Below are 22,893 nucleotides of genomic sequence, written 5' to 3' on the forward strand. Positions count from 1 at the left end.
GCATACCATAAGCAATCGAAATTGTCAAGTTTCGTAATTTTTCGACGCCCAGACGAACATTATACTTATTTTCCGCACAGGTCAATAGATTACCAAGAATCGGTATTTAGTGTCGTTTCCGAGATCCAATAAAAGGATCCGTTCAGGACTAGCTTCCCTTACGCATACGAAAGCATAGAACAACAGTAAAAACCAAAATCAAGCGAATCGGCAGAAGCGGCTCACACAAAAAATACTGCCCTCAAAATGGACTGGACCAAAGCAAACCTTACAGACCACCCCCGAAAGTCGTCACAGTTCAATGCATGATGATCTATATGCATCATGAACTCTCAGAAGGCGCTGATGAAGGATCATCTTCCAACAATCTCATCGCAACTATACAACATGAAGGAATTGAGAAATAAGCATACTCTCTTCAATCTTCGGACGACTACACAAAACTCACGAAGACTATGGGTCCTACTATGTAAATAGAGTCGATAAAAATTTCGCTCGTTAGCTTTATTTTGCTATTGTAAATACCGAGCAAAATCGATAGCATCGACCAAGTGAAAGCTATCGGCACAATTGTCATTTTTTTCGAGTTGATTAGTTTGTTTGTTGCATACCTTCAGAGAATTAGTTTATTTTAGTTTGTGTCCCTGTTCTGCTTCTTCTGTTCTTCGTTTTGAAGAGGCTTTAAACTTTCCTGTTCATTCGCCTCTATTGCTTCCCTGTTATTTCCATTTGGAAAACATTTCAGAAACGCCTAAATATATGAAATTTACAACACATGAAGTTCGAGCTCGGTGGATTTACAAAATATGAAATTTTGCTCGGTGTTATAGTGATAGTGATTGTATCGACCTCTCGATTCGATTTATGTGACAGGGCCCTAAATGTTATAGGGCATGTGATATCGTTTATCCTGAAGCAGCACACATGGGGTATATTTTATTATGTATAGTATATTTTTGTACAAACTATTTATGTATATTATTATCCTTAAATGTAACTCTGTTTCTGATTAGCGTGATACTCAATACATACACTTTCCTCATGTTCTTACCTTTCTATGGTTTGCTTTAAATTTCCCTCCCAGGATGATTTCGTTGAATCTTGAAATAACGATTTTTTTCTCAATAACTCACGGCCACGTTTTTTTGGTGTCTACTGGTTATTGCAGAGCAAGGTGAAATGTTCGGTTCGTTGACGTTGAGAGTTACAGAGCGGAATTTAGGGAGCAATTTTTAACATGACATATTGAGTGGTGTCCAATGAATTATTTGTTGTACCTGCAGACCTTTTTTATTGTCAATGGTTCACGCTTTGTTGTTTGGAATGTTGACAGGGTTCAGAAGAAGTTTTGTTTTTCAATTTGCAATGTTCATAAAGTGCTCTCTCGTTGGTTAATTGACGTTTTTTTTTTGTTACTCCACAAACGACGTTTTCTTTTTTTTTCTCGATATTATGGTCCAGTTTACAAGCTGTGTGTGTGTGTACATTCGAAATTTTGTTTGTATATATGTTTGTAGCAATTTTTGTCAATCACTAATAAGCCAATGTAATGTTTTTGTGTCGTTAATACTCTTTCATATCAAATGTTTGCTTATACTAATAATACCAATCATTTGTTTTTGAACGACTCTCACACTTTTCCAGTTTGTTTCAACATTTTCTTCGTATAGGCACACATGCACCAATCGCGTTCGATAAGAATTGGTCGCCGTTGTCGTCGTTTGTGCAATTGTTGGTGTATCTCTCTCTCAATGAATCATGCTTTCTTAGTAATTATATAAGCACACAGCGTGCGGGGTATATGGTTTCATCGAGTATTCTGAGTATTCGGTTACAAATGTTGTTATATATTGCGTGATCGCCATCGAAGCTAGGATCAAATGGGTCTTTTCCCCTGGGATCATTGGAAGTGCAAAAAACGATTCTACTTAGTTTCGGTATTCGTTTAAAAGGGTAAAGAAAAGGGAGGAAAAAACGAAACATTTATAATTGGAAGATGATTGTGATATAAAACAAAATACATAAACTTGGTATGCCCCAACTCTTAGAAAAACAATCTTGCGTTAAAGTACAGCGGGGAAATTGGGTATATAAAAAAAGCTTATTTTCCTACACGCATTCCTTCGACACGTATCAAAACATCTCGAAATCATGAAACAACCTCGTAATTTAAAGTCGTAATGACTGGAACGTTTGCTTATCTATCAATTTGCACACTAACACTAGTAGGGTAACACGGGGTGAGTTGGACACACGGGGTGATTTGGACCACCCCTTTATCTGAAAAAGTACGGCTCAACTTGGATATTTTATAATGTCATCTCCTTTTATTGTTGAACCGTATGTAACTAACGAACACAACAAGCACTTTCATTGTCTAAAAATGTAAATTTTCCGATCGTGGTTTCAAGGTTTTTCCCGCTGATTAAACAAACTTTTCGTGTATTGTGCAGTAAAGTTCTGTTCGTCTACAGAAGTGGAACAATTTGACGCAGCGAAACTGCAAGTTTGATAACAATAAATGAAATTAATTGCATTTTAATTTTAGCATGTTGTGTGGGGTGAATTGGTCCTACAGGTTTGAGGCTTTTCTTTGTTCTAATTGATTCCAGATGCCACTGAATTACAAAAAGAGGATGGATAGACAATGTTGGAAGAAGGATGAGCTTGAAAAAGTAACACAGGCCACGGATTTTCTTTGACTTTGACGAAAGTGTTTGAAAATGCTCGAAAAACAGTGAAAAGATCCATACAGAATTCGAGATGGTCTCAATCAAATTTTTCTGGTCTGGAATCTGGCCAAAACACCTGATATCGATCCCAGAACATTGTTACTGATTGTAATATTATGTTGTATTACTTTACATAAACATATGTATGTTTTTTTTTCGATGAAACACACACTGGACCAAATCACCACCCCGCATCAAATTTTGATGTCCAAAAATCATCTCCTTTTTTATGATATATTTGGTAATTTGAAGCTTGATATAATGATTAAACATTATTGATTGATAGAAAACAAGTGTAGCTCAATATACAATGTGACATTTTTTATTTAGACCGTATTGGTTTGGAAATATTAGTCAATTTGCTTAGATGGTCCAAATTCTCCCCATTTCCCCTAGATCATGTGTACAATTACTTAGATTGGATTTGAAGATGATTTTATATTATAATGATATGTTTTAGTGGAAAACTAATTTCGTATCCAGATCTCGACACCGTACCGTTGTCATCGCGGATACACTTCATCTCGTTTTCATCGTGAATTGGAGCGGAAATAAAGCCGTTCAACTGCTACTAAATGTGTCCAAGACACGACCGCATTTTTGACGTAGAACTACGCTGTAGTTTAATTCAAGTCGCTTGTTTATAACTGCGGATATTATTTTATAATGCTACAACCACCAGTTTGATCGCCCTGAAATGTTTTTTTTGTTGTAGAATCATTTGACGATAATCTTTGATGATTCATTCTTAGCCTCGAACAATACATACTCGAGATAAGTGCAGCTGTCATTCTTAGTGGAGAAAGTTTTGCTCCTGGCAAGCGAAGCCAAATCACATACGAAATTCCAGTACGAAATTTACTTTCTTGGTGACTAAATAAACGAAATAAACTCTTTCTGTTAATCTCAACAACCTCGAAAAGAGTAGCACTGCTTCATTATGAGCGCAAATGCAATCCTAGTTGAAGAGAGTTTTGCGACTGGCACGCGAACCCAAATAAAATAATAATTTATTATAACTTATTCAAGAACTTGGTATTCCCCAAATAATTTTTGATGCACAACCATAACATCTGCTTCACCATAGCGTCAGTTCAATGCATTGATGCAATGTCAAAGGCACCAACGAAGCCTTTATAATGACGGAAAACAAACAATGTTAACTGCTTGGAAGAAGGCTGAATATTTGCATCAGCAGAGATTCATTACTTATACCCTAGCGTAAATATTTCCATCCCGCTATCTTCCCTCCTTGTTTATATTTATCATTACGGCTGCATAATTTGCAACACCAAACAATCGTCAATCATAGCATAAAAAAAAATGCGATTGTTGCATCGTGACAGGGCCAATGCACACGGGAGCAGATACAAAGAAGATGCACTATTCTTACGTACGGGTTATGAAGCACGCACGTACGCACACAAATATCCATATATCGATGGCTTGAAGTAAATAAATATACACACACTTATCTCCGTTTTGCGCTTTTCTCAACAGATGCACTTTCTGGTTATATTGCCTGTCTGGATTAAAGTCTGCTTCATTTAATATTGGAACAAATTCTTTTGCTCATTGTGGCGCTCCTAGTGGACGGATATGGAAACTTTTTTCACCCACGTGTCGGGAAACTCATTACCTTTCACCATGTATTTATGTCATAACACCAAACGATAGCATTTTGTAAACAACCGCCATGGAAGCCGAACGGAGAGATAAAATTGTGCACAGTTTTCTTGAAAATCCAATGTTGTCGGCATCTAAGCTAGCTAAACAGCTTAAAATGCCCAGAAATACCGTATGGCGTGTTATCAAGCAGTACAAGGAAACATTGACGACGGCTCGGAAGCCGCATTCGAAGCGTCGGAGTGGAACTGTCGACCGGAAACTGCGTGGGAAAGTCATCAAGGCCGTCAAGAGGAATCCCAATCTTTCAGACCGCGATTTGGCCAATAAGTTCCAGGCCGCTCACAGTACGGTGCGACGAATTCGTCTCCGGGAAGGAATAAGGTCATTCCGAGCCAGCAAACAGCCAAATCGGACGCTGAAGCAGAACAATGTGGCCAGAATCCGTGCTCGAAAGCTGTACGACCAAGTGCTGACCAAGTTCGACGGATGTATTCTGATGGACGATGAGACCTACGTGAAGGCGGACTTTGGGCAAATCCCAGGTCAAAAATTTTATTTGGCGACGGCTCGGGAGGATGTACCTGCAAAATTTAAGTTCGTGTTTGCGGATAAATTCGCCCGCAAGTACATGATTTGGCAGGGGATATGCAGTTGTGGACAAAAAACCAAAGTCTTTCTCACTGACAAGACAATGACATCAGAAGTCTACAAAAAAGAGTGCTTACAGAAACGGATTCTGCCGTTTATTCGTGCCCACGACCGTCCAGTAATGTTTTGGCCGGACCTCGCAAGCTGCCATTACAGCAAAACGGTTATGGAATGGTACGCAACGAACGGGGTCAGCGTAATACCGAAGGACCTCAACCCCCCAAACTGTCCCCAGTTCCGGCCGATAGAGAAATACTGGGCAATCACGAAGCGGAGGCTTAAGACAAAGGGAAAACTTGTTAGGAACATGACTCAAATGAAGAACTGGTGGAATCAAATCGCCAAAACGGTGGACGAAAAGGGTGTGCGCCGCCTAATGTGCCGTATTACGGGAAAAGTACGAGAATTTCTTCGAAACAGCAATGAATAATTTTTTATGAAAGAGTAAAGAAAATGCTACATTTGTATGAAAAACAAATTATGAATTCGTTAATAAATGACTGAACTACACGCAATTGTTTGTGTTCCAATATTAAATGAAGCAGACTTTAGCGTAGCTGTCATCCTTTATGGATAGAGTTTTCCTACCGTCATGCCAAAGCAAATCACATACAAAATTCCAGAACATTTATTTCCTTGGTGAGCTGACGATAGCCTAGCTTGATGATTCCTCACACAATTGTGTTGCTCAGAACTTTAATGCAATGGCCGTGTCGTGTCCACAGCTCAATCCGAAACGAAGACATGTCATAACGCAAAACAAGGAAGAACAAGCGATATTCATTGCTTTGAATACAGAACGAGATTGAAAGTTTGCCTTCCTTCCTTGCTTGTTGAGAAAGTCTCTTTTTTATCCCTTTTGTTTATTTAGGCTCATTAGCATTTTAGCTGTTACAGAGCCGAATTTTAACCGTGTACATGTCACAAGTTTATCATATCTATAATTGGCACATTACACAGCTGCCATTTTTCGGCGTTGGAGTATTCCCTTCTATACCATTTCATATGGTACACATTTACACAGTAACCATTTAGGCGTAAGAGTTTTTTCCTTTTGTTATTCCATTATCCAGTTAGACCGGATAGCGGAGGCAGTTGATTGATAATTGTTGAGTTATTTATAGAACAGCAGCCCGATGTGTCTTGGAGAGCAGAGCAGTTGTATGGATGAAACGATCTTATATCGACCGTGGATCGATCTCCATCGCCAATGATTGTTGCGTGGACGTAGTTATTCTGTAACAACACAAAGATCGTCAATGAGGGCCCTGAGTTTTGAACTCACGAGCGATAGCTTACTAAGCGAACGCGCAACCAATGCACAATGTGGTGACCCCCTGAAAGTCTCTTTAGACTTTAAACTTCTTCAGTTTATTCGGTCCTTGGAAAACTTCATTTTTTCCTTGTATTACTCCTCCACCCCATTGCCTTGAGAAATGCAGTCGATCACTCACCGTCCAGCTCGCCCAGCAACGATGTTGTTTAGTGGGTGTCCTCACGAAGAATGAAAGTTTGCCTTAGCAAGATCCACTGTTTATACTCTAGGCAAATATTTCACTTCGTTCTTCTTCTTTTCCTTTGTTCACGGAAACTTTAAATTTCACGATTTCCTCTTCGTTGCTCGTCGATAAATTGCTCGTTATTGACGGCACGGGTAGAAAAGCTTACAAATGAGCAGAACAAATGTATGGGAAAATGGAAACGCTTATAGTTTTCATGAATTTGTTGTAATGTATAGCATATCAAACAAATCTCAAAACAATTTCCGTTTCATTAGGTATGTAAATCGCCAAAATCCGCCCGCGGCAAAAATAGTTATTGACGTTAACTTTATTTCATAAAAACGTGAGTTGTATTCTGATTTGGCACCCTTAATGAAAGACGTAGTTTTACGTTAAAAAATATAAAAAAATACTGAAAAATCTATGAAAAAAGTAAGAGGATCTGTACCTAGAGGCACGGGCGGATGCTGGACGTAGGACTTTGAGTACAATTGCTTTTGAATTGAGTTTTTGTATCTGTTCAGAAAACCGTGAATTTAACTGATTAAACACTCCAAATTGTGACTCTACAAAAACCATTTGTTGTATCAACTGAACTGAACTTCAAACTAGTTGTAAGCGGTGTAGTGGTAGAAAGAGTCTGGAACGATTTCTTCATCATATTTTCAATTTTCAATAATAAACCGTTGTAGAAAAATCATACAGCACTCGATATCATATCCTACATAATAGAGACGTGCATTGGGCACGATACGATTGGACAACAATCTTTCTAATAAAATCTTTATCGACGTTCAGCTCTCTAAACCAAACTCTCGTCGAATCTTTGGGAATATCAAGTGCTTGCTATCACCAAAAGTAGAAGAATTCTTAATATGCTTCGACTCACCTTGTCTGTCACGAAAAAACATGCAAGAACGAATATGGAAAGCAGACCATGATGAACGGCTCAGTCGCAAACCGTTCAAATTCGTTCTTTTGAACCGTTGATTCGCTCTTTCGTTCAGGGGTATCAATACCGGCATACAATATTGAATATAAGTTGGAACCCAACAAACATAAGCAGCTTCACAGTTATTCATGTCTGGCATTGATTAAATGGGACATTTTGAAATTAGTTTGGATTTTTTTGTATTTTATTTGGAATTTTAATGACTGGTAATAATTTAATTTAATAATTTCTTTAATTGTGTTTTTCCTTTAAAAGTCGCAAAATCTATGTCAAAATATGTTTCTCATCCAAATATTCTATATTTCCTTTGGGACTCAACCTGGGAATCCCGTAACGGTTTTTTTCAATTTTCACAAGCAATCTGGTAATGGTTATCACGATAAACTAATTCACTAAAGTTATCACTAAAAGATTATTTGTTTATCCAATTCATGAATTATCTCAGCTTCCTCTAAATTTCTTTTTCTGATAAACAGAAAATATATAAATATTACAAATGAATCGAAAAAATGCATTAAATTGAAAATTTGCAACTTAGCCGAAAATCTATAACGTTCATGTAGGACCTTTCTATACAGAGATATTTTTGTTTGAATGAAAAATTAACCCTTCGTCTTTGTTAATGAATAATTTAATAAACAATGATCGCACCGCAAACCGAAAGGTAGTTTTGAAAACCTTAAATAAATTTCGTACAATTTTAATTTGTTGCTTTGACAAAAACAAACTTATTTTATTTTTTTACCTCAATTCAAAACGTGCCAAAAATAGGGTTTCAGAGAATCATCTGTAGTTCTGCAAATATTGCAGTAAATTCTAATGTTAGCGGGAAGATTTTCAGCTTAGTGTATCCCCAAAAACACCTGTGAACGTTTCATATTGATTGTATTGTTTGGAGAAAACGCGTTTGAAGTTCATTGTTATGATCGTACCAGGTTAGATCACTAAAATGGCTCTAACTCGGTAAATAATAAGATTTTCGATATGTGCTTTCTAGGGTTTTTCGAACTAATCAATTTCGTTAGCGCATACATCAAATGAAATAACAACGCTTATCATGATGTAATTGTAGAACATATGAGAATTAAATTTTCCGAATTTTCCTACCTTCCTCCAGAGTTTTCCCAAACAATTCCAAGTTTTCTCCCCGCTATATTTATCTACGGGAAGAGACGAATACAACAAAATAAAGATGGCTTAAATCGGGCCACAAGTACTTGGTGTTTTCGAACGTCGAGTGCTAATATACGGTGGTGTACAGGAAAACGAAGTATGGAGAAGGAGGGTGAACCATACATCAGCAAGCCGTGGAATAAAGGTGACGTATAATTTTCATCAAAACGAATATTGCAGATTTTCTTCGTGATTTTTTTTTCTTGTAGGTCATTTCAGTGTTTTGAAGACTATTTCTCGAAGAAGTTGTGAAGTTATTGGAGCCATTTGTTTAGCGAGTGGAATTCCCCGAAGAAGATATACGAATTTTGAATTTTCAAGTGTTTTTCGGTGTGTGTGAAGCTTCCCGCTGTATTGATCCTTGGTGCAGGATTTCTGAAGATTCCCTGCCTCTGGAAAATATAAAACAGCTAAGTTTTTGTTTTGTGTTACTTAATTAATTAATTAATTTTATTTTATTTTTTTTTTATATATACAAAAATAATAGTTTTATTTTCTGTGAGTGTTAGGCATTTTATGCTCTCTCTGCTCTCATTTTTATTACACAATTCTATCTAAATGGAGGGGAACGAACCCTCCGATGTTGATATGAGCATCGTAGCTTCTCCTAGTAATTGTTTTTCTGAAGTTCGTCCTTCGAAGAAAAATAAAAAACAATCACAGTTAAATTCGACACAGCCAACAATTGATTCTGTTTCACTCAGTTCGGTTCAAAATCTAATTAATTCTCCTCAACATCCAATCATTGAGAATATTCCTCCCAAGAATCTTTCTCGAATACGACAATACCAGAATGTTTCGGGTTCATCGAAAAATCGTTGGGTGGTATTCTTCCGTCCCAAAGGGAAACCGTTAAGAGTGACCCAAATTTGTAAAGACTTGAAATCTAATTACTCAAGTGTCTTGGAGATTACAAAAGTTAATAAAGACAAACTTCGTGTTGTGCTCTCGGATTGTAAAGACGCTAACGCAGTTGTAAATAATTCTTTGTTCACTGCTGAATATCGAGTGTATATTCCGGCACATATTGTTGAAATCGATGGTGTGGTTTCGGAAAAATCTCTCCAACTAGCAGATTTCGAAAAAGCAGAGGGTATTTTTCATGATGTAAAACTTCCTCATGTGAAAATTTTAGAAGTTCGATCGCTGAATTCATTTATAATTGATGGCAACGAGAAGAAATATTTCCCATCTGTTTCTTTTAGAATCACCTTCGAGGGCACAGCTCTTCCAAATTATGTGCTCATTGATAAGCTTCGTCTTCCAGTTCGATTATTTACTCCCAAAATAATGTCATGCACTAATTGCAAACAGTTAGGTCACACTAAAACCTTCTGTTGCAATAAAAATAAATGTTCTAAGTGTGGAGTCGATCATGATGAAAGTATTTGCAACAAGGATGCTGATAAATGCATTCTTTGTGGAGGTGTTCCTCACACAGTTAAAGACTGTCCAAAATACAAATCCCGTTCAATTAAACTTAAACAGTCACTTAAAGATCGTTCTAAGCGATCCTTTGCTGATATACTCAAGGCAGCTCAGGTATCCGAGATTTCAGAAAATCGTTTCTCTGCTTTATCAGAGGATGATGAATCGGATACTACTTTAATACCCAATAATCGCGGGAAGAACCAGGAAGAGAAAAAATACTTCCTCCTCCAAGCCTGCTAAAAAAAGAGGATTATCCTCTAATCAACCAGAAGCTTCTTCTCATTTTTCTGCTCCTTCCAACAGTAACCCTCCTGGTTGGGGATCCTCTAACTATGACGTTCATTTCCCTGAATTGTCAAGTCATCCTAGATTTGCTTCTCGATCGGTTCCTGAACCCCAATCATTTTCAGGAGGTATTTGCTTTTCTTCAATTGTTAGATGGATCTTTGATATTTTCGGAATTTCAGATTCATTGAAATGTCTCATTTCTGCTTGGCTTCCTACTATCAGTCATTAAGCTAAACAAATGGTTGCAAAGTGGCCCCTCCTCTCCTTCATTAATTTCGATGCCTAATTTATTGGATGAGTCAGAGAATTCTACTATTCTACAGTGGAATTGTAGAAGTCTTCTTCCAAAACTTGACTCTTTCAAGCAAATGCTCCATTTTTTGAATTGCGATGTGTTTGCTCTATCTGAAACATGGCTTCGTTCGGACAATATATTAAACATCCATGATTTCAATATTATTCGTTTAGACCGTGATGATTCCTATGGAGGAGTTCTCATAGGTATTAGAAAATGTTATCCATTTTACAGGATTCCCCTGCCTTTAGTCACAGGAATTGAAATTCTTGCGTGTCAGGCACGCATCAAGGGTAGAGATTTGTGCATTGCTTCTATTTATATTCCACCAAGTACAATGCTTAATTATCGAAACCTTGTGAATATAATTGAGCTTCTTCCACAACCTCATCTTATTTTGGGAGATTTCAACTCACATGGCATTGGCTGGGGTGAATCTTTTGATGATCGAAGAGCTAATTCTATTTATGATCTTTGCGATGAATTCAACATGACAGTTTTAAATACAGGTGATATAACAAGAATTGCTCCTTCATCAGGCCGCGCAAGTCGCTTAGATTTATCCCTTTGTTCTTCCTCTTTATCATTAGATTGTCATTGGAAGGTTATCCAAGATCCACATGGAAGTGATCATTTGCCGATCACCGTTTCTATTTCAAATTATTCTAAATCGTCTGAAACTATAAATGTTCAGCATGATTTATCTAGAAACATTGATTGGAAGAGATATTCTTCAATTATTTCAGAATCAGTGGCATTAGTTAATGAGTTACCCCCGTTAGAAGAATATAATTTTCTAGCTGGTTTAATTCATGACAGTGCTATTGATGCCCAAACGAAACGTTTTCCTGGGAATTCGTTTCGCAGACGTTCTCCTAATCTGTGGTGGGATCAAGATTGTACAAATCTCTATAAAGAAAAATCGAATGCTTTCAAGAATTGGCGTAAATCAGGCTCCTGCGAACGTTACGACAATTACATTTATCTGGAGCGTAAATTCAAAAGCTTCATAAAAGCCAAAAAGAGAGGCTATTGGCGTAATTTTGTGAATGGGCTTTCCCGAGAGTCTTCCTTGAGCACTCTTTGGAGAGTTGCCAGACAAATGAGAAATTCAACTCATTCAAATGAACAAGTTGAATATTCTGAAAGGTGGATCTTTGACTTTGCCAAGAAGATATGTCCAGACTCAGCACCTGCTCCTCCTCCCTTCTTGGAGACATCTGATGATATTGCGCCTCCGTTCAGTATGGCTGAATTTTCGTTTGCACTTCTGTCATGTAACAATTCGGCGCCGGGGTCAGATAGGATCAAATTCAACTTATTGAAAAATCTACCTGATAATGCGAAGAAACGTTTGTTAAAATTGTTCAATGTTCCAATTGCAATGCTCTCTTGCATTCGAAAATTATTAGAGAAAATGATTCTATGTCGCTTAGACAGCTGGATAGAATCCAACAACCTCCTCTCACCTTCGCAGTTCGGGTTTCGTAGAGGTAAAGGAACTAATGATTGTCTTGCTCTGCTTTCATCAGAGGTTGACATAGCCTTGTGTAGTAAGCAACAAATGGCATCAGTGTTCCTAGATATCAAGGGTGCGTTTGATTCAGTTTCCATTGAGGTTCTTTTTGAAAAACTTCATCTAAATGGGTTTTCTCCAAAATTAAATAGTTTTTTGTTTAACCTAATGCGTGAAAAACATATGAGTTTTTCCCATGGTTCTTCGTCAGTTTTACGGATTAGCTACATGGGCCTTCCTCAAGGCTCATGTCTTAGTCCAATCCTTTACAACTTTTATGCAAATGACATCGATGTTTGTTTATCAGGAAACTGTACTTTGAGACAATATGCAGATGATTGTGTAGTGTCGGTAACAGGCTAAGACAGTATTCATCTGTATAATCCCTTGCAGATTTCTCTTGATTATTTGGTTGAGTGGGCTTGTAAATTGGGTATTGAGTTTTCTTCTGAAAAGTCAGAAATGGTTGTGTTTTCAAGAAAACACCGTCCCGCACAATTGCAACTTAAACTTTTGGATAGAACAATTAGGCACTCGCCGTCATTCAAGTATTTAGGAGTTGTGTTTGATTCTAGAGGCACATGGGGTAAACACATAGGTTAATTGAAACAAAAATGTCAGAAACGAATAAATTTTCTCCGATCCATAACAGGGACTTGGTGGGGGGCGCATCCCGTCGATTTGATTAGGTTGTATAAAACAACCGTTCTATCTGTTATGGAGTATGGAAGTTTTTGCTTCAGGTCCGCTGCCCGTACTCATATTATGCAACTAGAAAGGATCCAATATCGCTGTTTGCGTATTGCTCTAGGATGTATGCAGTCAACACATACAATGAGCCTAGAAATTTTAGCTGGTATCCTTCCTCTTTCTGTGCGCTTTTTCGAGTTATCATTTCGTTTTTTGATACGTTGTGAAACACTCAATCCGATAGTGATAACAAACTTTGAAAAAATGCTAACCTTAGGCACTCAATCTAAGCGAATGTCGCTATATCTTGAATTTCTGACCCTGGAAAGCCCATCTGCTTTACTTGGTTTCCAGACCATTCCTTCAATTTTGTTCAATCCTTCTATTAATTTTGACTTGTCAATGAAAGTTTATGTGAGTGGTATTTCCAGTGATCTCCGCCAAATAGTCATGCCTGCAATTTTCTTGTCAAGATATAAACATATTGACTCAACCAAAATTTTTTTTACTGATGGATCTAGTCTTAATGGTTCCACAGGTTTTGGGGTATTTAATATTAACTTCTCCATATTCCGTAAGCTTAGTTTACCCTGTTCGGTGTTTGTTGCGGAATTGGCTGCAATATACACTGCATTACAACATATTCAGACCTTGTCCCCTGAACATTTTTACATTTTTTCTGATAGTCTCAGCTCTTTAGAGGCACTTCGTTCGGTAAGGTCTAGATATTCTTCGTATTTCTTGTCTGGAATCCAACATCTTTTAAGTGTTTTGATAAGTAGATCATTTAATATGACTTTTGTATGGATTCCCTCTCATTGTTCGATACCAGGAAATGAAAAAGCTGATCTTCTTGCTAAGAAGGGCGCTACGGAAGGACTGTTATTTCATAGGCCAATTACTTTTGATGAATATCTCCATTTTCCTCGTGAACGTGCACTTCAATGTTGGCAGACAAGTTGGAATGGTAGTGATAAAGGTCGGTGGCTGTATTCTATCATTCCTAAAGTTTCCCTCAAACCATGGTTCAAAGGATATAATTATTCTCGTGATTTCATTCGAGTAGTGTGCAGACTCATGTCTAATCATTATTCCTCGAATGCACATCTTTTTCGAATTAACATCAGTGATAGTAACCTATGTATTTGTGGTACAGGTTACCACGATATTGATCACATTGTATGGTATTGCTCTGAATTTCAAAATAAAAGGTTATCTTTAATAGAAAATTTTCGCAAAAAGGGAATGCCACTCAATGTTTCGATCCGTGACGTTCTGGCTACTCGTAATCTCGATGCAATTATGTTGATTTATTACTTCCTCAAATCCATACACTTTCAAGTATGAGTATGTGTGTATTTTTTTTATTATTTTTGATTATCGTTTACTTCTCCAACTTTTTTGTTTTTTGTTATGAATATTTTTATTATTTATCAATAATATATGGTTATTAACGTTTTCATTTTTCTTCAACTATTTTCCTCAGAACTCAAAAATACTCAGATGCACGCAATTGCTCGCAATCTTCAAGGAGGTGGTTTTCTCTATAAAAAAATCCTCAAGAAGAAGTCTTAAATAATATTTCATAATGAATTGTTGTATAATTATTTATATTGTTCTATTTCTTGAAAAAATCATAGGGTTTTTATGCCTTTATGAGAAAGAACATTTGCATAGTTCTACTCACAGAGGCTTTTCCCTATACATAAACACGGCTCATTGATGCTTAACGTTGCTGAGCCAGTTGAAAATAAATTAAATTAAAAAAAAGGAGGGTGAACCACGAACTGGCATAACTCTGAGGCGAACCCAGCATCCAGAAAGTCGCCAAGGCTGTACAAGTGCGATGGGCAAGGGCATGTTGCAAGATTGCCGGACAGCAGCTCTGCAGAGATGGTGTTCGCATCGAATCCGGTAGAAACAAGAAGAGGAGCAAAACCTGGGAAGAATTCGTATAACCCGATTTGGAGAACTGCAGCTATGGACCGGGTTCATTGGCGGAACAATGTTGTGAGTAAGATTCAATCTCTTCATAAGATGTAGCATCATTTTTAATAAATAAATAAAACCAAAAACTTTTGTTCTAGCAGTTTTCTAAAAAACCTATTTTTGCCGCTCAAAACAGCCAAAAACCTAGTGGTGGATAAGTATTAAGATTAGATTATCTCAGTGGCGTAGTGTAAGGGGGCGGAGGAGGCGATCCGCCCCGGGCGTTATCATTATATTTGTTTCGAAAAAAAAAGTTTGAAACTTTAGAATGAACGTCTCCCGTATTCTTTGAATTTCATTCGAGTCTACTCTGTGATTGGGGCATTATTTAGTGAACAATTTTACCATGGAAATGTTCATGTAAAGAATCTTCCTTTGGTTTTTCTTTTTGTTTTGGATGAAAAAAGGTTACTGATTTTAGTAATCGATATGAGTGTAGTGTGTAGAGCCACGAATTTCGGGCGTTTTGTCGAGCTCTGAACGAATGAAACAAGGAATATTTTAGCTATCCATTATTTCATGACTAGTTTCTTTATGTTTTAACAATACAACACGTGGAGGCGATCTGAGGTAGTGATAACATCCATGCCTCTCACGCTAAAGGTCACGAGTTCAATTCTCACTCCCGACATTCTTCCAAAAATGGAAGTAAAAGTGACGAACCAGCCAAATGAGTTGAAAGTCACTATAATACAGATAAAAAAAGCAATACAACACGCGATAAACGGTTAAAATATTCAAAATTGAAATAGTAAACGATGGAATTTACGAAAAGTCCTTTCTGGGGTATATTCTTGAATGTCTGAACTTCAGGAATATGAAGGTAAAAAATTGTGTTTTTTTTATCAAATTTCTATACTTCAGGTCCCTCAAGGTAGTATTTTAGTCCAGAAAATTTAAAAAAAAATTTTTTTTTTTCCCTTCATATTTCTGTAGTTAAGGCATCCAAGAATATACCCTAGAAAAGACTTATCGAAAATCCTATAATTTACCAAGTTAGAGCCATTTTAATGATGCGGTATCTAACCTGCTACGGCAAAACTATGAACATCAAACGAAACTAGTTTTTTTCAAACAGACATACACGATATCTCAAGTTCTACTTAACCGATTCGTGTCGAATTTATATGGAAACAATCTGCATGCATCTCTCTCTCGCATGAACCTCTATAATATGATATTTTTTAAATTTTCCTTTTTTTTTTAAATCGGGAAACGTAGCAAAAAACGTTTTGAACAGTATTTTGTTTTTCAAACGACTGCCATTTTGTCAAAAAAGATGTTTTTCATTTGTCCGAGGTCCATGCGATAGCGGCATCTTTACTGATTCAGAATCTGTTCCTTTTTTTGTTTCAGATAACCAGAAGAGCTGGAATCGTGTACGCCATGGCCCACCTTTTTTTCAACCCTCTCACTTCATCAGCTTGTAACTATTCTAATTATGAATATATTTTCTCCGTTCAATTTTTGTTTTATTGTTAAAAGATAGATGAATAAAAAAAAGGTATAATGGATGGTAAAGAAATTCTTTGTTTTATTTTTACGGAGCTCGAAAGAACGTCCGAAATTCGTGTCACTACACTAGAATACCCCCTTAAATAAAGAGTGACGATTCAGTTTTCATGAAGTGCCCTTCTCAATTTTCGACAACGCTCTAACTATGTCAGGGGGGGTTCAGGTTTTGTAGGGAAAGTAAAACAAAAAAGCCGTATTCAAGGGTTTGTAAACCACTCTTCGAACTGATGAGGACTACATGCTGGTAATTTTGCTTGTTGCAGAAAAGAGCATTAATCGTTTTCATTGAGAATTACAGGAGCGATCAAAATCGCCAAAGAAGTAGCCACAATTCAAGCATGCATGATACATGCAGTATCTGACAGCGAATTGCAAATTTTGATTCCCAAATTTGCAAATTTTTACGACGAATTTTCGAAAAGCGAGTAGTTACTAAAGGTTTCAAGATTTCTTGGACATTTAAACGCCATCGGAATTAACCTAGTAGATGTCAATAATTAGTGTACATTGGAAGTGATACAGTTCATCATGAAATGGAACTTCTAAGAAACGTTTCCAAATCTTACAGTGAGTTTGAAGCCGTTACTAACGATTTGCGTTTTTATGGCACCTAGTGGAAGAGACTTATCAAAGTTGAAATAATTTAAAAATTATTTGCGGTCAACAATGGGACTAGTATGCTTAAATGGATTGGATTCGTTGTCAATCGAAATTGAATTGACTAACTCTGTTGACTTTGACGATGTTTTCAGACAATTTGCTGCTGTTAAGTCGAGACGTATAATGATTTTACGATTTGTTCTTCGAGATTTTTTTCTGTTTAGTTTTTCAGCGCACTGTTTTGACAGATCACAAGTAATTCGTGTCATGTGTCAAAACTGAAGTTGCAAGTGTTCATTGACATTTCGCTATAACACTTACAAATAATTGAATTTTGTTATCAAGATGAATGCTCTGTTGAAAATGCTTCAGCGATGAATCACATTTTTGGTTGAACGGATACATTGATAAACAAAGTTGTCGTATTTGGCCACATGAGCAAACACAAATAATACGAGAGTTGCCAATGCATCCCAAAAAATGTATTGTTTGATGCCTCCCGGAGGAATCATTGACCCGTACTTTTTTAAAGATGAAGATGATAGCGATGTTGGTGATCGCTATTGTGCGATGATTTTCATTTTCTGTTAATTAAAACCCGAACGCATACAAAAACACCCGTTATAATAATTATAATTAACCTCAAATTTAGGTTTCTTCTATCAGTAAATTTAATTTTTCATTAGAGAATGAAAACAAAGGCTTGATAACAAGATTTAATTGGAGGGGTGACACCCAAAACACCAGCCCCGGGTGTCACCCTGCACGCTACGCCACTGGATTATCTTTTGTTTCTTTGTTTGTGCTTAGGAAGGAATACAAATTATATTCCTGTGCAGTGAACATTGATTAAAAAAGGTAAATCATTGAAAAATGATTTCTGAGTAGGAAGTTAACTGAATGCGTCGAACAACCGTTCAACGGCTTTTTTGTCCAGATAACGAAACTCTCTAGGATCCCGGCTGACCGGAACTGCAATTCCCGGTCTGGCACGGAGAAGACTGTAAATCTCGACGATTAATGTAATTTTAGGACATTTGGCATCAAACTTTTTTTTTTGAAAACCAAGATTTCGGGTGATTTTTCGTTTTTCAAAAAAAACTCAAATTTTAACGTTTGTGACATCAGTAAATGAAGTCCGAATGAGCTAATATTTGGCATTGGGTATATTATCGTGCAAATAAACATTTCGCAGCAAGTTCCGAATGAAAAATCGAGATAATTATTTTTATTGGCACCCAAAACCATACTTTTCGTTTCGTAGTTCGAAAAAAAAGTCCCAAAGTCATTTCCTTTACTTTCCCTTTGGGTGATTTTATGATTTTCAAAAAACTCAAACTTTGACCGTTTTGCGCCACTCTCCGTTAAGTCCGATTGAGCTGAAATTCGGCATAAGGTGTTTTTTCGGGGTGGTGAACATTTTTTATGGGGTAACTTTTTGAAATCCGAGATGACCATTTTCATTGGCACCCTAAGTGTACTGCTTGGGATTCTCAGTTCATCTCGGTTCGTGTTGTCTGAAGCGATTAGGGAGGTTTGGACAGCAGAAGGAACCAGAGAAATACGCAATTGTGTGCGTATCGGTACCCTCGGTAGAATCTGTGGTTTAAAGTTTTCCCAGTCATCGTGTTGCAAACAAAGCAGAGAAACGAGAACGCGTACATGTGTAGGTGTCAGGGAGAATCAGCTTTTCGCGCATTTTGGGATCGAATCAAGAACCCGCTCTGAGGTCGGAATTCATGCCGGGTAGACATCGAGTGAGTTCGAGTCTTACGAGGTGGCGCTTTAGCCACTCACTTTAATCCCGCGTGACTTTACATTATGGCGCCCAACGTGAATTAGGGCTTACCGGAATAATATGATTAGGAAGAGTTGATGTACATACCTGAGTTCAACTGTTTTAAAAAGAAAAAAATCAATCATCTTCTACAAATGACAGAAATAAAATAACTTTTTAATAAATCAGAGTATCTGATTAAATCGGATTGATACTGAATTATAGAACGTTAGATACAGTACTAGAATTCGACACGACTAGCATCTCGAATTATCAGCCCTATGCTAAGTCGCCATTCCTTTCAGAGATGGTCAAAATAATAATTGCTAGTGTGTTGCAAGTAACCGAAACACAAAATTAAAACTATTCAAATTGAGGATTACGGATAATTCATCATATCAACAGTACCGACCTGGAATGTTATCTGCAGTGAGTGAAAATACGTGTAAGTGTCATGGGCCGCAAAGGGGGGTGGATAGGAATTTCGAAACAAAAAAAAAATCAACAAATAGACCGAAACATGGTAGCAATCGTGTATACTCTGAAACTGTCTTGTCGAATGTCGGCACTCCTGCTCGGACCTCAAATATACCTACGACTAATATATGTATCATTCGCTTGATTGTTTGTGTCTCTTTCGTTAGGAAATATTCAACTTAACCGAACAAAAAAAAATATATAAACACTATTCACAAGCGTGCTCCAGGATGTGTGAGTATGTCTCTTACAAACTTAGAATCACCTATCAACCTCTTACTAACAAATGGAAAAGGGAAATAAATTAGAACCGATATAATAAAGGAGCAAAAAAAAACATCCTATAAAGTTTGACTTCTTGTTTTCTAACGCTGACCTCCTTTACAGTATTTAAATAAATTTGGATTTGATTTGACTTTGATTTTCTTTTCCAAGATCGAGAAAAAATTGAGCTAACATGGAATAGAACTAATAAATAAGCTTGCTTAAATTATTCAATTGAATAAAAATCTACGATTGCCAACAGCAATAATTATAACGAGCAAACTATGTTTAGTGTAAAGTTTTCACGTGATGACGATTTGTTTTGTTTGCTAAGCGGTACAATTATCATTGATTCATACTAGTGTGTGTGTGTGTAGCAGTAATTGTTTCCGTTCATAAATACCTTAAAAATGCTTATTTACAGGATTCGATCTCTATTATTCATAGGGGCAGAGGCAAATAAGACATGCCGCAACATCATCTCACTCCATTTTCGCTCGTGCCTCTCTGCCAGCTCTCTATCAAACGAGCTGTGTGTATTCAAAAAATATTCACTCACTTTTTTGGCGTTTCTGTTGATTTGCTTGTTTACCTAAACGATACCATCCGTTAACACATTGTCCTCTCGCTTGTTATCTCATTCGGTACTAGTTGTGGAACAAAGAATCGATATGGGAAAAGAAAAAAATACAAATAAATGAGAGACGACTATCTTGCCATGCTATGTACAACTGTTTTTAGGCTACACTTAATTTTCATGCATTCACCGTTTCCGAAACATATATAACGGTGACTAAACAACTAAAGAATACAGTGGAAGTAGTGCATCGGAAAAGCGCTTTCTGTTATGTTTGTGTTTGCGCAAATCAAAAGAAAATGCAACGAAATCACAGAAAATACAGTGTCTAACTAAAAATTATAAAATTTAGGATTCGTACAACATCTCCATACGAACTGGAATTTTAATTTATGGGACAGTGGATTGGTGCGCCGGATTCTTTAGAACCCATCATCATGCGTGCGCACAACCACACATGCACACACATACAGTGAAGTAAGTGTAAATTCTAATAGACCAGATTGGAGATAATTCGGTACCCATTGGGATCTCGTGTGTCATCCACCACGTCGCTCGTGAGCCAAGGATGGTCAAGAATGTCTTCGCTAGAGAACCGCAGCTCCGGATCGGACTGCAGCATGTTGATAATCAAGTCGCGCACACTGTCGCCAATGTTGTTCCAGTAGGGTGCCGGGAAGTCGAAGAAACCGTTCAGAATAGCATCGAACAGTTGCTCCTGCTGGTTGTCGGGTGAAACAAATGGTGGGAATCCACACAACAATATATACAGAATGATTCCAGCCGCCCAGACATCGATCTGCGGGAAGGAGAAAATAAAACAAAAATACAGCGATAGGGAATCTTTCAGAGCGCCACCTCATAATACGTACCTTCACGCCGTATCCGGTTTCCATTAGGATCTCTGGTGCCACATAGGTAGGCGTCCCGCATACCGATAGCAGTGGCTCGGTAACTTCACAGGCCAGTCCAAAGTCGCCCAACTTCAGCAGCACTACATTGCCGTCTTTATCCAGTTCAACCTATCGGCAAAAATAAATCAAAAATAAGATGAATGAAGGTCGAATTTTGTGTCCTTTGTTTTGCAATGAAATGCATTTTTAACCGATATGAACATTAAATCGATTTGAAATTCTATAATATATTGTATACGCGACAAAGATTGAAAATCACATCTCGTAACTGGGTGAATCTGTTGAGGATTGGGAGTGCCGAAGCTTAATCCAAAATTTAGTAATTAAAAGTAATTATACATGTCCCCGGAAAACCCGCGTCCGACTTCAATTCGTACCGCCCAATAGCAATGCTGTCTTGTATACGGAAATTGTTGGAGAAAATGATCTTGTTTCGCCTTGATCGATGGGTTGAAACGAATGGCCTACTCTCAGATACACAATATGGGTTCCGCAGGGGCAAGGGGACGAATGATTGTCTTGCGTTGCTTTCTTCAGAAATTCAAATGGCTTACGCCGAAAAAAAACAAATGGCTTCAGTATTCATGGACATAAAGGGGGCCTTTGATTCTGTTTCAATAGAGGTTTTGTCAGACAAATTACACTCTCGGGGTCTGCCGCCTCTATTGAATAATATGTTATATAACTTGCTTTGTGAGAAACATTTGAACTTTTCTCACGGAGATTCGGCAGTAAGTCGGTTCTCTTACATGGGCCTCCCCCAGGGCTCATGTTTAAGCCCCCTTTTGTACAACTTCTATGTAAGCGACATCGACAATTGCCTTACACAAAATTGCAGCCTAAGACAACTTGCAGATGATGGAGTGGTGTCTGTCGTAGGATCAAACGAATCCGACCTGCAAGGACCCTTACAAGATACTTTGAACAATTTATCAACCTGGGCCATTGGGCTAGGGATCGAATTCTCCACGGAGAAAACAGAGATGGTGGTTTTTTCTAGGAAGCATAGACCAGCAAAACCAAAGCTTCAACTTTTGGGTAAACCGATCACTCATGCTATGTCATTCAAGTATCTTGGGGTCTGGTTCGACTCCAAATGTACTTGGGGGGCCCATATTAGGTATCTGAGTAAAAAATGCCAACAAAGAATAAACTTTCTCCGTACAATTACCGGCACCTGGTGGGGAGCCCATCCCGAAGATCTTATAATGTTGTATCGAACAACTATTCTCTCAGTGATGGAGTATGGCAGTTTCTGTTTTCAATCAGCTGCCAAAACACACCTCATTAAACTCGAGCGAATTCAGTATCTTTGTCTCCGTATCGCGTTGGGATGTATGCCCTCAACGCATACCATGAGTCTCGAGGTTTTGGCAGGCCTACTCCCACTAAAAGATCGCTTCAATTTATTATCTCTTCGGTTCTTCATCCGGTGTAAGGTCATGAACCCATTGGTGATCGGAAATTTTGAGCAGCTGATCGAGCTAAATTTTCACTCCGGATTCATGAGTTCATATCATGAATTCATCTCCATGCAGGTTGATCCTTCTTCGTATATTCCCAACCGTGTTTGTTTCCCTGACTACATCAATTCCTCTGTGCATTTTGATCTGTCCATGAAGCAAGATATCCATGGATATTCAGATTACCAACGATCGAGGATCGCTCCAACGATCTTCGATGAAAAATATAGGGGTATCAATTGTGATAATATGTACTTTACTGATGGGTCCACTATAAATGAGTCCACAGGATTTGGAGTGTTCAACGAATTTTTTAGCACCTCACACAGTCTTCAGAATCCTTGCTCAGTGTATATTGCTGAATTGGCAGCAATTCATTGGGCGCTGGACAGCGTCGCCTCACGACCTGTTGAACACTATTACATTGTAACGGATAGTCTTAGTTCTGTCGAAGCTATCCG

General features: G+C 37.7%; 1 protein-coding gene across 5 annotated transcripts in view; it reads right to left on the reverse strand.

Moving 5' to 3' along the window:
- Positions 1 to 918: 918 nt before the first annotated feature.
- The window catches only part of LOC129774629 (serine/threonine-protein kinase GL21140), a 97,659-nt gene continuing 75,684 nt past the window's right edge, over positions 919 to 22,893 (reverse strand). The window contains exons 8-11 of one of the 5 annotated variants that reach the window (XM_055778409.1): positions 20,928 to 21,077; positions 20,577 to 20,854; positions 20,071 to 20,125; positions 919 to 20,008 (exon numbers count right to left, since the gene is read on the reverse strand). In XM_055778409.1, coding sequence (XP_055634384.1) covers positions 20,116 to 20,125; positions 20,577 to 20,854; positions 20,928 to 21,077 — 438 coding nt within the window. In that variant the 3' untranslated portion in view covers positions 919 to 20,008; positions 20,071 to 20,115. Of the gene's footprint in view, positions 20,855 to 20,927; positions 21,078 to 22,893 lie in introns of all 5 variants that reach the window. The other 4 variants (XR_008742740.1, XM_055778408.1, XM_055778407.1 and 1 more) reach the window with 4 other exon arrangements.

The sequence above is a fragment of the Toxorhynchites rutilus genome, chromosome 3 (assembly GCF_029784135.1).
Source record: "Toxorhynchites rutilus septentrionalis strain SRP chromosome 3, ASM2978413v1, whole genome shotgun sequence".
NCBI classification, from domain to species: Eukaryota; Metazoa; Arthropoda; class Insecta; order Diptera; family Culicidae; genus Toxorhynchites; species Toxorhynchites rutilus.